At 37.3% G+C, this 24624-nt stretch overlaps 1 protein-coding gene across 5 annotated transcripts in view; it reads right to left on the minus strand.

Moving 5' to 3' along the window:
* LOC109560231 (bifunctional heparan sulfate N-deacetylase/N-sulfotransferase 3) overlaps window positions 1-24624 on the minus strand; it is a 188176-nt gene that overhangs the window by 35118 nt on the left and 128434 nt on the right. For all 5 annotated transcript variants that reach the window (XM_019962273.2, XM_070791019.1, XM_070791021.1 and 2 more), the window contains 3 exons: window positions 7064-7246; window positions 4772-4868; window positions 1012-1135 (listed from right to left, as the gene is read on the minus strand). In XM_019962273.2, coding sequence (XP_019817832.2) covers window positions 1012-1135; window positions 4772-4868; window positions 7064-7246 — 404 coding nt within the window. The remainder of the gene's footprint in view (window positions 1-1011; window positions 1136-4771; window positions 4869-7063; window positions 7247-24624) is intronic.

The raw sequence follows: 24624 nt of genomic DNA on the forward strand, positions 1-24624 counted from the left end.
ATATTTATTTGAGTCAGTGGGAACACAGCAGCTGAAGTAGTTGATGGATCCTTGACTCTCACAGCTATTATTTAATACTACAAAATTAATCAGTATCAACCAGTGTGCTGAAGAATTGGCAAGAAAATATATAATAATTAGAATATATATAAATCCTAGTAGGAGCTCAGCTTATACTCAATCCATTTCTTTAGCTTTCCATTTGGACTGCTCACAAGCAAACCTTGAGGGCATTGATACATATAAAATAGAGATCATGCAATCTGACAACAGAAGTTAATATATAAAACCTGTATGCTAAACTACACACAAAATGTTTATGTTCATGCTCTATAGTTCTTATAAGAATTTACTTTTACACCACTTTCTGCACAGAATTTGTACATTAAAGACTTGTAGATACATTTTAGGATTAACACGTTTGTTTGTAACACCTATTCCTCCTACGTTACATATTTTGTGTATAGTAGACATTTTAAGTTTTAATTTTAATTAACTCTTCTTCAGATGGCTGATATGGTTCTAATTTCAAAGGCCCAAAATTAAATTTTGTATATTGTTGATAGCTTTTTAAAGATAGCTTTCATTACTCATGACATGCATACACATGTCTAACTTTATTTATCTTTTGTACCAAAGTAAAATAGTATATTATATGTGAACTGTAGCATCACTTTGATGCAAAGTATATAAGAACAGAAAATTATGAAAGTGTTTTCTTAAGAGTAGAGAAAAATGAAATTCTTGTGTATTAGGTATTTCTCTTTTTATTTGTAATTACCATCAAAGATAATTAATGCAAGTTAAAATTACACATGAGTCTCTTGAGGTCCCTTCATAAACTGAGAAAAGTTTGTTATGAATAGTTTCTGTGCTCCTTCATGTTATTTAATCAAGGCACAGAGATAACTACTGTTTGAGGCTAACAGACTTAAATGTTGATTATAAGCACTAATTTAATACTGTGCACAGTACATATACTTTTAGATTTATACTAATAACCCATCTTACCAATCAATCCCCCTGTGGTAGTTATTTCTATTAAAGAACTGTACCTCCTCAAAGGTTTTTGGGCTGGGGGAGTTACTAAGGATGGAAGGATGCATAACCAGGAACAAATACAAAGCAGTGGTTCCTGAAAAGACAACAGAGGTTCAGAGATTAATTGAATGAAAACAGTTTCCCACTATTAGCATTTGAGTTGTTAATAAACTGTATTACAATGATCCAAACAGATACATATAAGTAATCCTTGAATTAAAGTGAATAGATAACCAGCATTTTAAGAAACGAATTCTAAAAAATGAGGACAGTGTTATGTGAGAAAAGGCCTGTTGTAAGAACTGCGAGAACAGGCTTTTGACCTCAGTTCAGTCATTGACTTTGGCTTTTTGCTTTCTCTTGACTTATTAGTGGACAATCGCCTGCCTTAATCATTTGTTAGGCCTTCTCTGAGGACAAAAAGACATATTGTGCCTGAAGATATTTTGATATTAATAAAGTACCATGTAAATGAAAGACATCATAATTTAGCCTATGATATTATATTATTAATACTTGAGTTCCCGTATAAAGTTCCTCCCAAGGCCTATGAAAGCTTATTAATTTGAGACAGAATGTAAACTTTTAACCAGTTTAAGTTTGAATGTACTTACACACCTATACAAAGTAGTGTCAAAATTGTTTAAATTGCTAAATTTGGGGAAAAAAAATTGGTGCCTTTTCTTGGTGACATAACACAATTTGCATTTTTGGAAAGAGGGTGGCATATCATAAGTACCCATATAGATTTGTTAAAATAACTCTTGTCAACAGCAATATTGTATAAAACAATGAGTTGGAAGAGGCAGTGTTCCTAGATTTTATCTGAATCAAACAATGAACATTTTATCTACAATCATAGATATCTATAGGAAATGAAACACAGTAATCTATGCCATACAAGGTAAAAATGATCTTCACAAACTCGACTTAAAACAGTGGTTCTCAAACTTCAGCATGCATCAGGTTCACTTGAAGTGAAAGTCAAAGTGACTCAGTCGTGTCCGCCTCTGCGACCTGGAAATCTCCAGACCAGAATACTGGAGTGGGAAGCCTTTCCCTTCTCCAGGGGATCTTCCCAATCCAGGGATCAAACCCAGATCTCCTGCATTGCAGGCGGATTCTTTACCAGCTGAGCCACAAGGGAAGCCAAAGAATATTCTTAATCAACTGAGCTATTAGGGAAGCCCCAGGTTCACCTAGAGCGCTATTAAAACAGAGCTGGGCCTGATCCCAGAGTTTTTGATTCAGCACACTTCAAGAATCTCTGACTTACAAGAAATATGGGACAAAATCAAAAACTTGTTGGGAAAAAAAAAATGTTCCATTACTTGAAAGCCATAGTAAAGCTTTCTAGAGCATACTTCAGAGTCCGGTAACTTCTAGGATCAAGAGTTTTATTTCTAGCACTTACCAGCTGTTTGAACTTAAACAAAAAATATATGACCTGAGTCAGTGTTCTTATCCGTGTAGTGGGGGAGAAAATACTTAGCTATCATGGCTTTATGAGGGTCAAGTGAGGTAATCTATTTAAAAATAGTTAAAAAGCTCGATATCTGCATATTGTAAGGTATTTTTAAAAAATAACATTTTTTGAGCTAAAATTCAGTAATGCATTTAAAAAAATTGAACAGAATATAGTGTTTGTAAAGACAAAAAGAATATCTATTACAATATGAAAGAAGAAAACAGGGTAATCCTTTCTGAGATCAACTGATAAAATTCTGAATTTTGTTTTTAAGAATTGTATTATATCATATTACTTGCTTTTAATAGCATGATAAGCATTAATAAGACAAGCAAAAAAAAATGAATACAACCTAATTATCTGCCTAGTCAGTAAAGGCACACTGTAATTTATCAGTGGTCAAAAAATTAAGTTATGGTTTCTGAATTCTATCTTTACCTACTCATATTCTTGGGTCTGAATAAACTGTCGTGTGTGTGTGTGTATTTCAACAATATAATCATAGACACAAAACCAGGAATTCAAAAATTTTAAAAACTTCAAGTTTTCTGTTTTTAGTTTCAACACTAAAAATATTTGAATATCCAGATGACTATACCTTTATGCAAAATTATTCAGAAAAATACTTTTGGCAAAACTAAAGATTAAAAATAAAGCTAATTAATTTTTGTGGAATTGATACAAGAAGCTATGTCTGTCTACTTAAAAAATAACCTCAAAAAATATCAATAGATACAAAAGCAATATGCTAAGTGAAAGAAGTCCAACACAAAAGATACTTTATATTTCCATTTATGTGAAATCCTAGAAAAGCCAAAACTACAGTGCCAGAAGGTGGTTTTCTGTGACTAAGGATTGGGGAAGGAAAACTGACTAGAAAAACGATGCGGAGAAACTTTTCAGGGAAACAGTAGTGTTCTAAATCTTAAATGTTGTAGTGGTTACACCACTGTGTACACTTTCTAAGATTTACAAAACTATGCATTTAAAGTTGGTGAATTTTATTGTATGTAAATTATATCTCTATAAAACTGAGAAAATTTCAATTTCTATAAAAAGGATTTAAAAGTTCCCTTCCAAAGGTAAATGTCATATACAGATTGTAACATAAACATTTGGAAACCCAATTGAGCTGAAGATGACAAGTAATGATTCTGCCATGTAACCATGACATTAAAATGTCTGCATATCTAGCACAACACAAGAGGAAGTATATCCTGCAAGGCTTTCTGAGGCAAACTTGATTTGCCAAGCTTCCGAGAGAAGATGCAACCGTTAATGACAAAGCTATGGGATGACAGTGGGAGTTCACTAAAGAAACTTTAGTGTAAATGTCTTTCTAGTTGCTTCTTGACTGTAAATAAGGACAAGTGAGATAAATAAGGATAAGAGAAGTACGTGCCATATTTATTATTGTTTTCAGATTGATATTTGTAAATGGGACTAAGAGAAAATGAATAGCTTAACTTGACTGTGTATATTACATAGAATTCTCCCAAGTTATTTCCAGAGAAATAAGGAAAGGAAATGTATTCCCCTTAGAAGGGATATGAAATGGCTGCTCTCTGTGAAGCTAGAAACGAAGAGCCCCAAATAATTTATCATGCAGGATACAGCTTGAATGTCTGGCATTTTTAAAGCTTCCACTGGGCTTCATTTTAATACTGTTTCTTACAGAAACAAGAAGTTTATGGGAAAAATTGCACACCAACTTAAAAAAAGGTGCCAGAGATTTCTTCTGGGTATGAATAAATATCTTTCTTAACACAAAGTAACACAAAGTTTTGTTTATGCTTGGGAATTCTGCTTGTCAAACATCCTTTATAAACTTTTGGAAAATAGTCATTTCTGCAAGAAATAGTTTAGAAATAAACTGTATAAGGAAGATGTCAGGAAAAGGATAAATTTCTGGAAGATTTATAGGTACTTATATGTGTCCATCTTGAAATTTGATGAAATCTTGTAAGTCACTCTTCAAACACAGGATTAGTTTTGATTTTAGAAATGTTAATAACAGCAATTTTCAATTAGGATCTTTGGGAAAAAATAACGTTCGCCACCAAATTGACTGCTGGATATTCCAACTATGTAATATCTATTTTCATCCTTTTTACTTAAAAAAAAATTCAGCTCAACAAAGAGAATAAAATGTTATTCATTCATCAATATTTATAGGGAGTTTGAGAAGTCATTGTGGCAAGAATTCACTGTCTAGTCATCAGGATTTTTATACATGTTGATTATAACATAAAAAGTTCTCACCAGTTTTCTGGGGTCCTATTACCAAGAATTTTGGTAAGCGATCACAGGTTTTTTCTTTAGACCAAATGTCTCTGTGGCGTTTGTCATCACAAGGATTCTAAACAGGAGAAAATAATAGAGTTGTATTTTTTTTTTGTGGCTGCCCATTGTGTGCTAGAGTTTTTCAGCTTCTGTCATTGAAAAGACACCCCCAGAAACAAGGTTATGGTGGCTCCCTCTTTTAAACGAAAGTCGTAAAGTGGCATCCATGGAGGATTTCAAATAAGTCCTTTTCCATCCTGAAGGTGAGTGTTGACTGAGGAGGTGAGGGAGGGGAGACATTTCCATTATGGGTAAACAGCTTCATAGCACTGAGGGTTTAATTATTTTTTTCTGCTATTGGCGGTTCTATGTCTTGATTGTGTGTGTGTGGTTTAAGTTTTAAAATAGTGAGCATGTTGGGCAGAGGCTGTGCTTGCTTGCCCTGCTAACCTAGAAGAGGATACACTCTCAGCACTGAAATATATAAGGTGTCAGATTTTTATTCTAAGTAACTTCGAGCTTTCCTGCTGTGCTTCAAAAGGAGATGGATCTGGTCATAATAATACTGTTTAAAGAGACAGCAGATTCCTTTCAGCTGCTTTCAGAGGTCAGTAGATGTATGTCTAAAACTATAACTTTACAAACTATGATGCTAAAAAGCACTAAATTTCTGCAAAAGGGTAAAATGAGGGTGAATTACTACCTTAGGGAATCTGCTTTTGGACAATAGTACTTAAACTAAACTCACTGTGCAAACTGCATCTAGAATATCCTTAATTTTAACCGCTAGCTGCATATTACCTAAACAATTACAGCCCTTTTAATACTTTTCAGGAATAGGCAAATGGGACAGTGCTCTATTTCTATTCAATTAATACTACATGTGTAGTTAAACACACCTGCTTATTTAGCATAAACAACAGATTTTAAGACTAAGGTGAGGGTTTTTTTTTTTTTTTTTGGCTCTTGTTCTAGGAAAAAAGTGGTTTCAACTGAAATAATAATGATTTCCATTTTAAAATACGGTGTTAAATTAGCAGGAAAGTTTCATATCTTTCCAGTGGCTGACACTTGGTGATGTTCTGTAGTGGTTAAGATAAAAAGGCGGATGTTTTAAAAACCTTAACTGCCAAATAGTATGCAGTGATATTTCTACAACCACCGACTTAAACCTACTAAAATATGTAGTTATGTTTCTTCTTGGGGTTATCTGTTTTTGCCTATGAGGCAATTAGCTCAAGTTCACAGATAAATGAATATAAGTGCAGAGCTTGCTGCAACTTCAATCTGTGGAATTTACTGAGTTCTACTTCTAAACAACAACTTCTGAAGATCATTATTATTATACCATCAGCTCTGTCAGTAATTCTCACTTAGAACAGTGATTCAGGGTGCAGTGTCTGGAGCCATGTGGCCCAGAATTCATTTCCACTCTGTCATACAATAGCTGTATGCCTCTGCTTAGGTGTCTCAGCCTCTCTGTGTTGCCCCAGTTTCTTTATCTGTAAAATGGGGGGTAGTAACTATACCTCATAGGGTAGCTGTGAAGACTGAATGGATGAGCTTTTGTAAAGAACTCGGTCAGACAGATGACAGGCACTATGCAGCTACTTGCTAAGATTATTACTTTCCCTGGGTCGTGCGGTGGGCAATTCAAGCTCAAAGTGTGTTTCTGTAATTCTAGGACATGTAGAGTGTAAGCTTGGAAATCTGGGTTATGCCTGGAACCATTTGAATATGCCATATTTACGAGACATCTTCTCTCAAGAAGCTCAGTGATTTTGCTTCTAAACATTTCCCCCACATCCAAAGTAATACCTGACTAATGCTTTTGCCTATATTATGCAGCTGTCGTGACCCTGTGGTTCAGAGGCAGATAGCAGTGAACTCTTCTCACCTGCCCCTTTAATGTTGTTTAGTCACGAGAGGTATACGGATGTGTTCAAGGCTGACTCCCTGCCTAACACATGCCTAAAACCATCTTCTGTTGTGTCAACCTACTGCAATCTTCAAATTGATCCCTCACTCCTGATTGAAAATATGACATCCACTGACCCTCTCACTGAGCTTTCAGCATTCATAGTTTCTAAAGGGCCTGGGAACAGAGAAGCTGGCCCACTATGAAGTTTCTCAAATCTACTAACATTTCCAAAATGTACATTATTTCCTCCCCACCTCCACCCGATGCCTTCACTTTTCAGATTTGTATTAACTCATAGATCACATGTTTGTGGGATTAATTAATTATACCAATTATTGACCCAATCTTACCTGCCAGAGAGGGTCTTTTTGATCAGGAAAGAGCTCAAAATACTTGTGAGCCAGCTGCACTGGAGGCAGAGTCTGAAGTCTCAAGTTGGTCCAGCTCTGCACGAAGTTGGCCAGGTTGACAAATGTGTATAATCCCAGCCGGTCATTCCCGTAGTTAGACAAATGGGTCATGAAAATGCTGATCTGAAAAAGGCAAATGAACTTCAGCATAAACACAGGTTATTTTCACCCTAGGGGGCAGTGCAACCATAGCAATGCTAGTTTTTCTAAAGAACTCTTTGCATAGGGTTTCAGTTCATGAAATGCTTTGGAATTTTGGACATATCTCAGATATTCTCACTGTATTAATGCACTATGGAGGATGTGTTATTAGTAAGACTTGGTGAGCATTTTTTCTGAGGTTTTAATGTATTTCATAACAAAAAATGAGTCCAGCTGCCATAGCCCCTGTTAGTACAACTAGACCAATGCTGAATAACATGTCCTAGATGTTCACACATAATGGCTTTCTGATATGTGAACTATTCATAATTTGAGGTAGTAGGAGGGTGGGATTTTGTAATATCAGTCAACTTAATTTGGTTTGTAACATAGTACATAAAATTAATGGACATAAATAATCAATGAGTTGTCATTATTAGCATTAACTGAAAATCCTCTGGTATGTATTTATCAGAGGCCATAATGACAAAAGACCAGCAACTGAAGTTTTACTAAGATAACTATCAACTATTTTCCATCCATAATACTCTGAAAGTCTTTTCCATATTTATTGAGTCTACTATTTCCAGTATCAAATACCCCGAAGAAAAGTTTTCAATGCTTCAATAGATAAAATAAATTTTTCCTATGCAAGCAGGTGTCCTAGATCAAATCCATAAATTGAAAAAAATATTATAGCAAACATGGGGAACTTTTTATAATGAAATAAATTTGAATTCTGTAGGTTTAATTAGATTGGTAAGGAATATAGAAAGGGCATTTTTATAGCTATTACTTTAAGAGAATGCAAATAGTTTTCTTTGGTTAGTGTTGACAAATGGAAATAATTCTGCATGAGATTTTCAATGGCAATGAAAACCACTGTGACATTTATGCTGCTATAAAAAGATCATAAAAGTAATTCATGTGATAATAGTATGCTCCTAAAATTTATAATGTCATATGAATGAGTAGTAATAATAGTTATTTTAATCATCATAATAATGAACATAATGGCTTCATTCATTAACAGACAGAAATATTTAAGAAAATTTATTGAGGTAAAGTGGTAGTGATGAAAATTTTGATATAGAGTATCAGAGAAATATAGTTACTTATTACTATGAATAAAAGGAAACAGTGATATCCTATATTCTATTGAACAAATCACACAGACTTTAACATGAAAAATTTCAAGTATGATCAAGGATGTTTGTGTTTCTATTCATGCTGCCTGACTGTATTTTAAATCTTAGAACTTTTACAGACAAAAATACTTCCAGGGTGATTTTAAATAGCTACCAGCACACCATTGCACTCGTGGAGTTGACTGGTGAGATTTTTACCATTTAGGGTATTTGGGAAAAATGAGACTTTTAAAACTTAAGCTTCTGGTTATTTTGATTTTTTTTTTTTTTAGTAGTTTCAATTGTTTGACTTTTCCCACCCCCTCCTTTCTTCCTTCAAAATTCATCAAAACAGTAGGCTATTGAGAGACTTACGAAAATCATTCTTAAGTTTGGAAGTTCTTTTCTAATATCTACTATAGGCAGTCTTTCATTATGTGTTTTATATGCCACATTTTTCATTGTAGCCCAATAACAATGGCAAAATACTCCACGTTGCCTTTCTACTAATTTTTTCAGACAATGTAAAAAATATATATGTTAACCTAGCTAGCCACTAATTCAAATTTATTGCTTTATTTTTAGGAAAAATTTATCAAAACAATCTGTGTCTGCATTTCACTTGAACAATATCTGCATTGAACAGAAAATGAAAAACTTAGAGATACTGTGTGGCCTCCTGACACAAGTGCATTTGACACCCCTTTGAATTTGTTTTCAACCCTGGAGAGCACTTTATGCTGTGACACTCAAACCATAGTGCCACATTTTCACTTGTATTTTTTCTGGTAGAAACAGAAGTGACCCAAAGTGAGTATGCGCTGGTTGTTGACATTGCTTTTGCTGAAATTGAACCTGATGGGCAAGAATTAAGGTTATACTTATAAGGTGTTGAACTTAATCCTGTAAAAGAAAAGCTACTTAACCTCCCACCAGCGAACCTTTCCTAAATGAAAGTTTCCTAGGTTTCAATTCTATTTTTTGTATGTCTACTTTATCATAATGCAAAGTGTACCATTAGTAAAAGGACTGTGTCAAAGTGATGGTTTTGTAATGATTGTCATCTCGTGACACTATTCTCGTCTTTGGACTCGAGCCTGGGATTGGTTTTGTGCTTCATAAAAAGAATATAATTGATCGGGACATAAAGCGGCTCAGTTTCTTTTTAAACTCTTTTCTAGGGGGTAAATCATAGTATTCTTGCCACATATACTGTTGTATATATCTTTTTTTTGATGAACATGTAGCTTCTCCAACTTTTCTGTATTATTTTTTAGTTAGGAAGGGATGCACAACAAGCAACAGGACAGGTGGGAACAGATTATATAAGGAGAAGGTTTTGGTCAAAAATTAGCTTGCTTTCCAAATAGTATTTCTTCTTTTGTCCTGATCTGTGACAACTCTAGTGACTCTACTTCTTGGCAATCCCTCACGTGACAGCAATGTCTGCACAGACTAGAAAGAAATGAAGGAGTTTGAGAAGGTTGCCATTTCAGGGAAAGTGGATATTAATCTTTTCCTAAAGAAGATGCCTTTGTAATTTTAAGAGTGTTTCAGAACTGAGGGGTTTTGTTTGTTTTGCTTTAAACAAGGATTGAATGTATCAAAATAAGTTATGTTTACTATAGATACAGAATCCAATGAGAAGGAAAATGTCAAAGGAATTTGCAACTGCATTTCTATAACAGTATTTGCTGTAAGCATACTGCAAACAATTTTTGTTGTTACTCAAAAGACTGCTTAAAATTCAAATTGTTGGAAATTACCAAAGGCATAAAGTTTATCTGATTAACAGCTGAAAGCAATTTTAGCCCAATTAACATATATTTGTATAGCAAGATACTTATATATAATTTTTTTTTTCTGTAAAGGCAAAAGGTGAATGCCAAACATCATATATCCTGGCATTTATGAGAACGAAACAGTTACCAGTTGTCAAACAGTTACCAGTTGTAAAACAGTGACTAAGAGAAAGATATGGGAAGTTTTATCTACACTTTCCAGCCTCAGCCATGTGACTCGGATAAGTTCCAGGCAGAAGAGATGAATGAACTACTACCAAGAAGAATAAGGAGCAAATCATAGGTCTTGGTGCAAACGCAGTTGACAATGCAGTAATTACTCTGTTTTGAGAAGGTCAGGAGGAAGGGAGACAAAATTTAGGTGAAAAGAAAGTATGTTATCAATACTTATATTTGTTATAAGCTACGCCATTTATGGGGCTTCCCAGGTGGCACTAGTGGTAAAGAAACCGGGTGCCAATGCAGGAGACGTAAGAGATGGGGTTTGATCCTTGGGTCGGGAATAGCCCCTGAAGGAGGGCATGGCAACCCACTCCAGTATTCTTGCCTGGTGAGCCCACAGACAGAGGATCCTGGTAGGCTATAGCCCATGAAGTGACTTAGCATGCACGCATGCCATTTATGATGGTGCTGCTTAGTTCAAATCCACCAACTTTCTTATCCTATTTGCCAGATGCTCTGATTGGTTCTATAGAGGTGCAAATATAAATATGATGCTCATTTTTCGCGAGCCTTGTTTGTGAAAAAGTTTAGAGTTCAAGAGGCACAAAAGAGTTTATAATGAAAAAGTCTTACCTCCCACCTCTCTCCTTTAGGCAAGCAGTTCTGTTTTGTTTTGGCATCCTTCCAAATGATCAGAGATTCAAAAGCCTAGCATATATACAAATCACCTAGGAGGTTTATAAAAGTTCAGATTGCCAGGCCTTACACTCAGAGATTCTGATTTTCTGGTCTGGAGGGTGGCCTGGTACCTACGTTTAGAGGAGCATCCCCAGGTGTTCAGATGCAGGTGCCACTGGAATATGATTTGAGGAAAACCAGCCAGACCCATTATTTATTCCCACAGAAAATATTTTATTCATTGAAACCATCAGCTTTTCTGTAGTGATTCTTTTTTAATAAGTTTAAAAAACAAACACGATACATTTATGAATATGTTTTGATGTTATGACTTAAAGCTAACCATGACACAAAGAACAACTTGGTGAGTGCCCTTGGCCATGCTTTTGAAGGGCTTCTGCATTGCTGACATATGTGTGGAGATCCACAGAAGACTGATAGAAAGAACTGGTCCACCCGGACACATGCCACTGGTTCCTAAATCTCCTTCCATCCTGTTTTTTGTTTTTAAACCAAAGCAAAATTCTTCTGTTTTGTCATGTACCCCTCAGATGCACATTGCCTTATAATGTCTCTATTTAATAGGCTGCTTTTCATATTCATTTTTACTTTATATCATAGCATTTAAAAGATTTTCTGGAAGAGGACAAGCATAAGGTAATTAACTTCTTTAGGGAAAAAAATACAGAAAACAGTTCATTTCTAGAGGATAGTGATCAAACTGTAGAAGTCTTATTACTAAGAAAATATGAGTTTCACCACTGTCAAGATGGTGCTTCATTCCATGAGGATGTCTGTTTCTGGAAAATAAATTAAAACTTCTGAGGAGAAGGTTCTTCTAATGAGGCCCTGGGCCTAAAGCTCCAATCCCATAGTTTCACACATCAAACCCTCTAATAGTTTCTCATTGCCTTCTGAATTAAATAAAATTCAGGATGCCATCCTAAATTACATCATGATCCCAGGTTACTCTTCCAATCAGCCTGCCTTGCTTACTGCTCCCCAGTGTTCCCCAGACTCACCTACCTCTATGCTTAGTCCATGCAGTTTCTTCTTTAGAAACACTGCCTCACTTTTCCACTTGTCCATCCTGCGTATCCAGAGGGTTACAGCTAATTTTGAGATCTCTCCAGGTAAATGCAGTCTTTCAAAAATTTGAGCCTCAGAGTTGATTACAGTTTAGTCTTTCTGACATTTTCTTAACTCTGACTTGTATTATGCTTTTAAAAAATACTTGTTTTATTTGTGTCTAGATTGTCAGTTCCTTGGGGGCTGGCATGAGGTCTCTTCAACTTTATTTTCTGAACTTCCTGGAGTTTACTACATATAGTATACTCCTTGTGTTGGCACTAATAATCTTACTTAAAAAGCTGGGCAGTCTAGGGTCAGTTATTTTTCTCAGTGCCATTCATTCCGGTAATCCTTTGAAAGTGAAAGTGAAGTAGCTCAGTGGTGTCCGACTCTTTGTGACCCCGTGGACTGTAGCCTACCAGGCTCCTCCGTCCATGGGATTCTCCAGGCAAGAATACTGGAGTGGGTTGCCATTTCCTTCTCCAGGGGATCTTCCCAACCCAGGGATCGAACCTGGGTCTCCCACATTGCAGGCAGATGCTTTAACTGCTGAGCTACCAGGGAAGAACTGGTAATCCTTTAGCACCATTCAAATTGTGAGCCTCCTCAAAGATTTATTCTTGTCTCTTCCAGCTCTATCCCCGTTTACTCTGTACTCTTCCCCCGAACTCTGCCCACCCATTCTTCACTTATTTTTTACTGCCCATTCCCTTCTGTTTCCTGTGAAACTTCCTTCCTTCGTAAATTAACGGTATCTTTAGGTCTTTGACTTTAGCCTGCATGGTGGTTAAGAAAGTGGGCTGTACCACATATTGGCTCTTTGATCTTAGCAAGTTATTTAAACTGTCAGTACTTTAATTTACTTATATGAAAGGAAAAAAGGGGATAGAAAAATAGCAACTACCTCACAGGGTTGTTCTGATGATTAAATGTAATAAAACATGTAGGCTACTTACTGTGTGCCTGCATGCTAAGTCGCTTCAGTCGTGTCTGACTCTCTGCAACCTTGTGGACTATAGCCCATCAGGCTCCTGTGTCCATGGGATCCTTCAGGCAAGAATACTGGAGTGGGTTGCCATGCCCTCCTCCAGGGTATCCTTCCAACCCAGGGATCAAACCTGCATCTCTTATGTCTCCTGCATTGGCAGGTGGGCTCTTTACCAGTAGCACCACCTGGGAAACACCAATTGCTTAATATCTGATAGCCATTTGTTATTGTTTTTGTTGTTATATTACTATGGGTTTGGAGGAACATAAATTCTCGTTTATAGCTTCCTTCCAGCAGCTCATCAACCTTATCTATATCTCTAGTTTTTTAATCCCTTCATTTTTTTCTGCATCTGTCAGTGTTCATCTGATTACTTCCTTTACGAGGCAAAATTCTATGGTCAGTAATTTGAACTTCTCTCCCACTATCAGCTCAGATTCCCAACCATCATTTTGCTTTCTATTGTCTGCAGGTCTGAGACTTTCCATCAATTTTCCATTCAGTTTCTCCATTCCCATGTGTGGATGTTCAGCACAGTTAGAGAAAAAATATACAGTGGGAGCTATCCAGGTCACAGAGGCACAGGGTCCAATTTCTATGGAATCCTCTACTGATGTTCGCTTTATTCATTATCTCTTCACTCTTCAGTTACCTTCAGCAGCTATTTCAAACTCTCATTCTTCTCTTAAGGGCTTTTTCTCAGTCTCCACTCTCCCTCATCTACCTAGTTCGTCATCTTGTGATTGATGGAGAAGCAATGGTCATAAGGCAGGAACTCTTTCAACTCCTACCCTCTCTGTAGATACTTGTCTTATAAAATTCCTCCTGACGCCTTCAGTGTCAGACAGAAGTGTTCCATTTTGTTTTCAAGACCCAGTATATCTCCGAGTGCCTTTTACCCCCTTTCAACTCCTAAAATCTCATTCTATCACTTATCCCTCTGTTTCCCTCTATTTTTAATCTGCTCTACTGTTCCTTCCCTAATACCTGAAAACATGCTTGAGGCTCTCTCACCTTAGGCTCTCTCTGGAGCTTTTTTATTTTCTAGACCTTATCCTTCCTAGCCAGGGTCTCTAAAGGAGCAGTGTAATAGGTGCTTTCATATCTCATTTTTGTTCACTTTTTAGTCTTTTGTAATCTGGAGTTTGTTCCCACCATTCCATTGAAAATGCCTTGTCAAAGGTAAGCAACTGCAAACATAATATCTGTGGTCTTAAAAAATCATTGTGTAACTCACACAGGAAACATTTCAGATTCATGGGATACATTCATGAAAGTAACCTTATCGCTTTTTTGCACTGTCTCTTTAACATTTACTCAGTGTGGGTGGTTTCCCCTTATCTCTGGATGAGGCTGGGGCAGGCAGCATGCCCTCCCTAGTTTCTTTAGTGAATAGATAACTCTCATGTAGCTTTAAGTTGCTAGCACAGTGTTGATTTACTCCTTTAAATCTCCTTGTTCAGAGAAAAGAAGCAAAACTCCAAGGTTGATGCAATATTAAATCTCCTTTCTCTCAGCTGCAACCTGGTGCAGGAGAGGATCTGCCAGAGAGGCTGGGAAGAGAGCCTGATTGATTCTTCTCCAGTGGGTGATTTTATTCTTCATCTTGCTAGCTGACATTTAGGGAGTCAGAGAATTATTCCGTGGTTGACACTGTCATAAAATGGAATATGCTTAAGTCATTCGAGATCTTTGGTGATACCTCTTCCAGGCCCCACCAATGCAGTTTCCTTTATGAGGCTCAGTCTTTAGTGGAGTCCCTTTAAAAGGATTCCCAGATAACATTCCTACTAAGAATTCCACATCTGGGCCCTGAGAGTTAGAGGCCTTTGACCTGACTTTGGAAAAGAAGGCACATTTTTCTTAGGCGTGTGTTCCTCCTCTTTAAGTCCTCTAAAATAACTTCTTTATATATAAGAATCTATAAGTAATACTGTTATGCAATGAGTTATATTTTCTAAAAGTGAATTATTTGAGGAGTTAGGTAAATCAGCTTAAGAACTGGAGTTTTAAAATGTTACATTTCTGAAACTGTCAACCCTTTCAGACAGTAGCAACGACCCAGAACCACATGTAACAGACAATTGTAGCCAACATCTCTCTCATGGTTTAGTTTTATGAGTCATGAGGCAGACTCTAGCCCCAAATGTCTGTTTTCTGCAGGGAAGCCATAGCAAGCTCTCTTATCGTTTCAGTGGCCCTCACTGCAGAGCTGAGATGTGCAGCAGGTCATTCACCCTCTGCTCTCCCGCAGGCAGAAAGTGGTGGGGCCATGCTCACTGCATAGCACAAGTCTCTCCAGAAATCTTCCTCACAAATTCTCCTTCATTTCCGGAAACTTGATCATTTTATCATGGTGGTCCCAGGCACAGCTCACTTTGGTGCTAGTATCTTCCATATTTTCGTGCTGTTTTATGCTAAAAATTATTTTCCTTGACCTTATCACCCTGTCCAGTGGGAGAAGAAAGACGTCACTCATTTTTGAGGCTTAAATTCATTGAGTATTGTTTTTCTACCTGGCTTGTGCCTTGGTCATCATTTAAGAATCTCAAAGGAAAGCTCAGCTGCAGAATAATTTGGCAAAGGGCCCTTCATATTTTGAATTTGGGATCTGATAGATTTTACAGGAAAGCTGGAATGGTAAATCAATTGCTGTCAATTAGGGACAGGTTTCAAAGGTACAGTGATGAGGTCAATGTAATTTAAAGCAATTTAGCCTGGAACATTTTTCTTTTTTATAACATTAATGTCTCTCACTTAATTTTTCTGGCTATACATTCAGAACTGAAAGTTCAGCCCTTTTATTACAAGCTAATGATTGATGATCAATTAACATTTCTGTTAGGTGCCAGAAGTAGTAATTCTATTGGTTTAATGTACTGCCATTACTTCAGCTGCTGAACAAATGTTTACACACACACAAGTGTCTCCAGCTCTCATATCACCAATTTTCAGTGAATTGTGCGTTGTGTACCCTGGGCATGCTGTTCTGATATTGTCTCTGCATCACTCTGAAAGACTCTTACTTATTCAGAGACTAGAAGGACAGCTGTTCTCATTCTATTAGACTTACAAAGTGACAGGATAATGAATAGTTACAGCTTATCATAAATTTAAAAATGATTAATTAAGAGAAATCCTTATTTAAGCAGCAATGTAGTATAAAAGTTATACTCAGTTTTGCAATGAAATTTCCACCCCCCACACCCCCAGCAGAAAACATTTTGCTTCTTAGTTTTCTATGGCATAATGAAGACGTAGAGAGGAGATGAAATTAAACATCCCTTAAGGTGTTTCAATGGAAAAAACCTGACAGAATTTTAAACAAGCTTTCAAAGTAAATGTACCTACATAAAAATTTGATTTTGGCTCATATGTGAATGAATTATTTCTAGGTAATCACAAAGATCAGCTTCATCATCAGGAGATTTTAATTAATTATATTTGCTCATAAAGCTGAATTCACCCTGGGGGCAAAAATAACCATATCAAATAAGTATATTTATTTTGTACACAGAAAAGCTAGTTTTTAAAAGCTAGGAACTAATTGCCAAGTTTCTAAATATTCAAAGTCATTAAAAAATTTTCTTTTTACTTATTTAAGGCAGTCCCTCTAATAAAGTGATTTGTAAAATGTTGACAGATTTTGGGTCTCCATTTTGCACAGAAATTTAAGTAGAGGGTGAGGACTCAGAGGATAAGAAAGAACAATGCTAAAGAATAAACTGCTGCTGCTGCAGTGCTCAGATGTGTCCAGCTCTTCACGACCCCATGGGCTGTAGCTCGCCAGGCTCCTCTGTCCATGAGATTTTCCAGGCAAGAATACCGGAGTGGGTTGCCAGTTCCTACTGCAGGGGATCTTCCCAACCCAGGGATTAAACCCAGGTCTCCTGCATTGGCAGGCAGATCCTTTACCACAGAGCTACCTGCGAAGGCTCTCTATACCTTCAATGGGAGGAAAAATGCCAGGGCTGGACTGGGCCTACACAGGCCATAGCTTGGTTCTGACAAAAAGAAAAAGGTATTTTAAGAAAGTTTAGCACAATGTAGCTTAAGTGAATTAGTTCTTTTCAGGGCTTTGAAGGAGACCAACCAGATACAAGAATCAGCTAAGGTGCTATATGAAACTTAATTAAAACTAAGCTAACTAGAAGGGCTGACTAAAAGAAATGGGTAAGGAGAAGAAATAGAAAGGAATCCAAACTCTTATGAGTTAGCACAGCTCCTACTGCCAAAGATGTTGGCAATTCGGAGGGTGTCTTTAAACTGTAGTGTTAATACTATGTTAGAGGTTTCTAAAAGGTGACTAGGGCATAAAAGATTGTAAATAAACCAAGTATCTATTTTAAAAAGTCTGTAGTAGGAACCCCACATTTGATTTATTTCTTATTATTGCTGTAAGTTATAAGTCCTCTAAAATAACTTATTTACAGGTAAAAGTCTGTAAGTAATACTGTTATGTAATAAGGAGTTATAGTTTCTAAAAGTGAATTATCTGAAGAATTAGGTAAATAAGTTTAAGAAGAAGTGAAGTTTTAAAATGTTTCTTTTCTGAAACTGTCAACCCTTTCACATAGTAGCAGCTACTCAGAACTACACATAAGAGGTACCAGGAGATTTAATGAGGTTATGAAGTTTGAAATGTAGATTCTAATTTCTACTGAGGTCAACAATGTGATTGGATATCATCATTATCATCAGATAGACTTCATACAGATCAGAATTTTGAAAGAATTTTAAGGGTTTTAATAAACAGTTTCATTAAGCACCAATGTCTAGGGAATAGTGCATGCTGAATAAGATAATTTACCTTATTTGGTAGATAACTGGGCAGAGGGGAGGAGGGCAGGCTTCCTTTCCAACCATGAAGGGAATTTTCTGTACTTTTATAAATATGGCATCCATTTACAGCTTTATTTAAAACTCTACTATGACACTCGTTTGTGTTAGTTTGGTTGAAGCAGTAAACCTCCAGGTATTCAGGTGCTTCGTTTGTAAAGATGGGATGGTAATTATATTTCCCAAAGGTTCAGGCTGCAATGCATGATTTCTTCTTTCTTTGCTTAAACACACAAACTAACACTAGGTGTATTTCTGTTCTTGGATGTGTACATTCTTCCTTTATAAAACTTTATCCATCACTACCAACTTCTGATTATCTCTCTAACCTTATAGCTACCCCTCTGACTTTAGGCCTCACTTCTTTTAAAACCTACTTTGGTTAGGTAATATTGCTTCATGTAAAATTCTAAAGGCATGAGAAGGTATACAGTAAAAACTCTTTTTCCTCCTGTCCTTCAGCCACTCAATTCTTTTTTTTTTTAATTTTTTTACTTTACAATATTGTATTGGTTTTGCCATACATTGACATGAATCCACCATGGGTGTACATGTGTTCCCCATCCTGAACCCCCCTCCCACCGCCCTCCCCAAAGAAGCCACCAATATCACTGGTTTGTGTGTTCTTCCAGAAATATTATATGTATACAAAACCATGTATATATGTATATACTCCTCCTCTTCTTTTTTATTTTTAAAACACAAATGGAAGCAAACTGAACACATGGTTTTATTTTATGTCTTGAGTTTTTTAAGCTTAAATCTTGGAAACTGTTCAGCATGTGTGCACAAAGGGACTTCCTCTTTCTTATTGCATAGATGTGCTATAATTCTGTTGTACGGATTGCTCCAATTTATCCAGTAAGTCCTTGTGATTTTATGATACTATGAATAACCTTGTGTGTGCATCAGTTCACCTTTTTGCAAGTATATCTAAGCATGAATTCTTGCAAGGGCAATTGCTGAAAATAATATGTGCATTTGTAATACTGATAGATATTGCCAAGTTGCCTTTCATAGAGATTGTACTAATTTACACTCCTGCTAGCAATGTGTAAGAGTGAGGCCTTGCTACTTTTGCCTGAACCACTCTAACAACTTCCTGAATGATCTCCTCCCTTTTATTTCTCCCAGCTCTGTTATATCCCAAATGTGCTGTGCTGCGTTTAGTTGCTCAGTCATGTCCCGCTCTTTGCTACCGCATGGGCTGTAGCCTGCCAGGCTCCTCTGTCCATGGAATTCTCCAGGCAAGAATACTGGAGTGGGCTGCCATGCTCTCCTCCAGGGGATCTTCCTGACTCAGGGACAGAACCCAGGTTTCCTGCAATGAAGGCAGATTCTTTACTATCTGAGCCACCAGGGAGGCCCATATCCCATATGCTCACACCAGAAAAATCTTCCTAAAGCAAAACTCTTTTGCTTAGAAAATAATAATAACTCCATATTTTCTACTAAGTTAAACTCCTTTACCTGGCACTCAGAATCCGTGATGAAGCAGGCCCATATTCCTTCTTGAGTTTTATCTTCCCCCACATACACTCTCTAAGGAGAAAATGGAATTACTCCTTATTCTGCAAATGCTTGTGTTCTAGGGCTAATATCCCTGTCCTCTGTAAAGAATGCTTCTCTACCTATGTGTCTTTCAGGCTAAATTCTATCCACCTTTCAAGGACAGTCTCAAATATTACCTACTTAAAGGTCAAAACTGATTGGTTCTTTGACTTACATTCTTTATTCTGCTAATAGCGTACACTTAGAGTAAATAAGGCCTTTCCCGGTGGCCCAATGGGAAAGAATCTGCCTACAATGCAGGAGATGCAGGAGACATGGGTTCGATCCCTAGGTTGGGAAGATCCCCTGGAAGAGGGCATGGCAACCCACTCCAGTACTCTTGCCTGGGAAATGCCATGGACAGAGGAGCTAGGTGGTCTATGGTCCATGGAGTTGCAAAGAGTAGGACATGACAGAAGCTTCTGAGGGGCAGCAGAATAAATATTTCAACTGTTATCATTGACTTTTGGTTCAGACATAATTCAGACCTTTTTGATTGTGTAGATGCTTAGTTCATGGATGACAAAAAGGAAGAGGTCAGAAGCGGAACCTGGTGCAAAGTTTCAAGGGTGAGTGTTGTTGAGGGTGGTGGCAGGGAACACATATACATTGAATGCTCAATGTGGCAGCTCTTATATATTTGTAATCTCATCACTCATAAGGAACTGGATATTATGATCCCCATTTTACAGTCAGACAAACCAGACAGCTAGGAGACAGCTGAGTCAGAATCTAAATTCAGGCCTATCTGGATGCGAAGCCTGGACTCCCTCACACTGCACTACACTGACATATCTGGGAGAGAAGAGCAGCCAGAAATGGCTAATATCTTAAGTTACATTTCTGAAGATGAAGAAAAAAACCCCTACAAAATGCTGATATATGAACATTAGTATAATGACTGGAACCATTCAATGTAAAGCAACCTGTGCTTTGTGGATGTCAGTTTTATTAGAGAACAAGGAGATAAGCAAATCATGTCTAGAGCAGTCTGATTTAGAAGGCAGGGAAAGGTTTACTGTATCTAGCAAGACTTCAGTTCTGTTTTTTAAAATGATATGTGAACAAGAGCTCTATCTGAAAAATGAACTCACTTCTCTGAATAAGTTAACTCTATCTGAAAAATGAACTCACTTGTCTATCGTTGGTCTATCATTCTGTAAACAGAGGATAAATGGGTAGGGGTGTGTGTGTGTGTGTGTGCGCGCATGTGTGTACACTCTTGAGATTTTGGCTTTCTCGTTGAGTGTCTGTATGTCTTGAAGCTTATCTGTATCAGTGAAAATCTTCCCTATTTATACACAAACTGGTATCACTATAAACTGGGAGGTAAGGCTGCTCAACTTCAGATAAATGTTGGACACATAAAAAATAGAAGCAACAATAATATTAACATTATTATTACTAAATTAAAAAGAAACTATACAAAAATAAGTATTTCTAGAATTAACAGCTTTTTTGGAATTCACAGAAAATGAAGTTAAAAGCCACTTTAATATGAGGCCAAGTAATCATACAGGTGTAGAGTGAGTGAATGCTCAAAATTGTTAAGTTTGTTAACTCTAATTTCAGAATAAACTTGCTATAAACAAGTACACTCATGTAAAAATTAGTTCAGCTAACTTTCCTTGCCTTCCAAAGTTATCATATCTGCTGCTTTTAAATTCTAAATGGTATTAAAAAACCAGTTAATAAGAAGCAACAGTATCTTAGAAAGTTTTTGTATCTATAGATCTATATATCTACATACACATATTATATATGGTATACAAATATATAATTTATAATAAATATAATACAATTATTTATCATTTTGATTTACTCTTATACTTATTGACTTTAATTGACAGGGATTTATCATTTGAAGTCTTACATATTATGCTAATGTTGGTCGTTGATTTCCTATTAAAGTAAGCTTTTCTTGTTTATAAGTAATTACAATGAATAGAAACTATTACAAATGTTTTAGTCTGCATACATACATGAAGTAAAATCCATTCTAGAATATTCAATAAAAATGATAAAACACCTAAAATATTCCTTGAAATTCAACAGGTATTTACAAATATACTTTAGCATATGCATCTATTTCCATTATATTTTAATGTTCTTTAGAAATGTAATTGAATGGCTATTTCACATTATGTGTTTCTTTAGCATTGTTACTTCTTAAGAAACATAAGGAACCAATAGGATATTTTGGACAGAAATTTGGTGATTCACATTTACTGTCCCTGAAGTCAAGTATACAAGTCTGACTTATTTGTGCCTCATTTCATTAGCCAATTGAGTAAGAATGCAGAAAAAAGATTGATAGAGAAGGTACTTCATGGAAAACGTAAAGGCCTAGGGAGAAGGCAATGGCACCCCACTCCAGTACTCTCGCCTGAAGAATCCCACGGACAGAGGAGCCTGGTAGGCTGCAGTCCATGGGGTCGCTAAGAGTCAGACACGACTGAGCGACTTCACTTTCACTTTTCACTTTCATGCATTGGAGAAGGAAATGGCAACCTACTCCAGTGTTCTTGCCTGGAGAATCCCAGGGACGGGGGAGCCTGGTGGGCTGCCTTCTATGGGGTCGCACAGAGTTGGACACGCCTGAAGCGACTTAGCAGCAGCAGCAGGGATGGTCTGTAACCATTTAACTTCCATGGTCAGAGGGTACAGGTAAGAATGCAGACCACAGTTTATTTCTTTGGTATATGTAGAATAAAAGCACATTATACTGATCAGTTATGGACACTTGATATTTTGTATTATTACCCAGTATTATTAATAAGAGTGTGTTAGTTAGGATTATCCAGAGAAATATAACCAACAGGATGTATGTATATGTGTATGTTTGTGTATTGTATATATATATGTGTGTGTGTGTGTATGTGTGTGTGTGTGTATATGTATGAGGAGGGCATGGCAACCTAATCCAGTATTCTTGCCTGGAGAATCCCATGGACAGAGAAGCCTGGTGGGCTACAGTCCAATAGGGTTGCACAGAGTCATACATAACTAAAGAGACCTAACACTCATATATATATATATATATATAGTAGTTGGGTATGCCAGAATTTCCTCTTCTTCTGGGGAGGTCAGTCTTTTCTGTTCAGGCCTTTAGTGATCAGATGAGACCAACCCATATTATGAAGGGTAATATGTTTTAGTCAACCTATTAACTTAAATGTTATCCCATCTAAAAAATATCTTCCCAGAAACATCTAGAATAATGTTTTACCAAATATCTGTATGCCTTGGCCTACCATGGAATTTGTAAAATTAGTCATCATAGAGAAGATGAATACTTTTTTTTTAAAGGTTTCATTTTCTTTTTCAATAACAAGCGTAGCAAAACAATTCATTAAACTTTTTTTGTGTCACGTGCATTCTCTTTAGAACTAGTTTTATGAGAGGGCTTTGTTAGGAAAGAAGAGGGAGAGAGAGGTGCAAAACTCTAACCAGGACAGAGGTTCTGTGAGTGAGGAGGTGCCTTAGCCACCCTTTGACGACCTTGGGTAACTGTAGGACCTCCCATTTGTGTGAAAGCCTCTGTAGTCTATCCACGTAGACTGAGGCCAAGGCTTCTGGGTCTCCAAACTCAGCCCAGATTCCTTTATCCCAGCCTGACAAACATAGAAGTCAAGATCTGTTGACTTTTGTATCATCAGGCAGCTTAGCCGATGAACAATTAAGAGGATGTGAAAATGCAGTTATTTTAGTTTCAGTTTCAACTGAGGGCCCAAGATAAAAGCCAATGAATCCTAAATTTCAGGGTGAGGGCCTGGACCACTTGTCTTGTATGGGAAGTAGTAACAAATCTTTGACCGTTCACCGTCTTGAGGACTGATTGTTGTTACTAAGGAATTTGATTGGTCTTTGTCCCTGGTTCCTGGGAGGAAAACTCTGAACCCATAAAATTTCCCTAGTGATAGAAGTTCTTTGTTATTCATGGTGAGTCCTAACAGTTTATGCTTTTGAGGTGACTCACAGTGGGCCCTACATAGCTTATGCTAATGCCTCAGAATAGGGATTGGCTACTGCAAGGAGATCCAATGAGTCCATCCTAAAGGAGACCAGTCCTGGGTGTTTATTGAAAGGACTGATGCTGAGGCTGAAACTCCAATACTTTGGCCACCTCATGCAAAGAGTTGACTCATTGGAAAAGACCCTGATGCTGGGAGGGATTGGGGGTAGGAGGAGCAAGGGATGACAGAGGATGAGATGGCTGGATGGCATCACCGACTTGATGCACATGAGTTTGGGTAAACTCCGGGAGTTGGTGATGGACAGGAAGGCCTGGCATGCTGCGATTCATGGGGTCGCAAAGAGTTGGACATGACTGAGCGACTGAACTGAACTGAACTGAGGCCAGAAAGAGCAATCATGTAATTAGAGGATTGGAGCTTTAACCTACATGATATCAAACTGAGCTTCTCTGAAGGAAAGGAGGAAAGAGAGGGCTGGAAATTAAGTTTTCATGTGGCCAGTGATTTAATCAAATATGTTAATGTAATGGAATCCCAATGAAAACCCTGGACGCTGAAGGCCAGTGGTGCCTCTTGGCTGGTGAACACATTGACGTGGCCTGGCCTCACCATGAGCGGCAGAGAAGCGCTGTGTTCTTCCCCAGGCCCTGCGCTCTGTGTATCCTGTATAATAAGACTAGAATCATAATGGCAGTGCTTTCCTGAGGTCTGTGGGCCATTCTAGCAACTTGTGCAACCTGAGGGGATGGGGGAAAGCCTGAATTTGTGACCAGGAGACCTGGGGGATCCCTCAGCCACTTGGGGCTGGCATCTGAGGTAAAGGCAGTTTGAGAAGTCTGAGAAGTCTGATGCTAATACAAGCAGTTAACATCAGAATTGAATTGAATTACAGTACACTCTTTTTAGGTGGACACAGAATAGGATATGAAAGAGACAAATAGTGAAGTGGTTGAGGGAGTTAGAAAATTAGAAACTTTCTTTAATAAAAATTATTGATGTACCATGAGTACCCTCCTTCTGACTCTTGTGGGGAAGTGGTGCTATTTTTTCATCTTCAGACTAGAGCATCAGGACTACACTGAGAGATTAATATATTTTTTCAGCATTATTTAGGGCAGGGGCCCTAACCATCGGGGCATGGACCAGCACTGGTCTGTGGTCAGTT

Source organism: Bos indicus, chromosome 6 (genome assembly GCF_029378745.1).
Source record: "Bos indicus isolate NIAB-ARS_2022 breed Sahiwal x Tharparkar chromosome 6, NIAB-ARS_B.indTharparkar_mat_pri_1.0, whole genome shotgun sequence".
NCBI lineage: Eukaryota > Metazoa > Chordata > Mammalia > Artiodactyla > Bovidae > Bos > Bos indicus.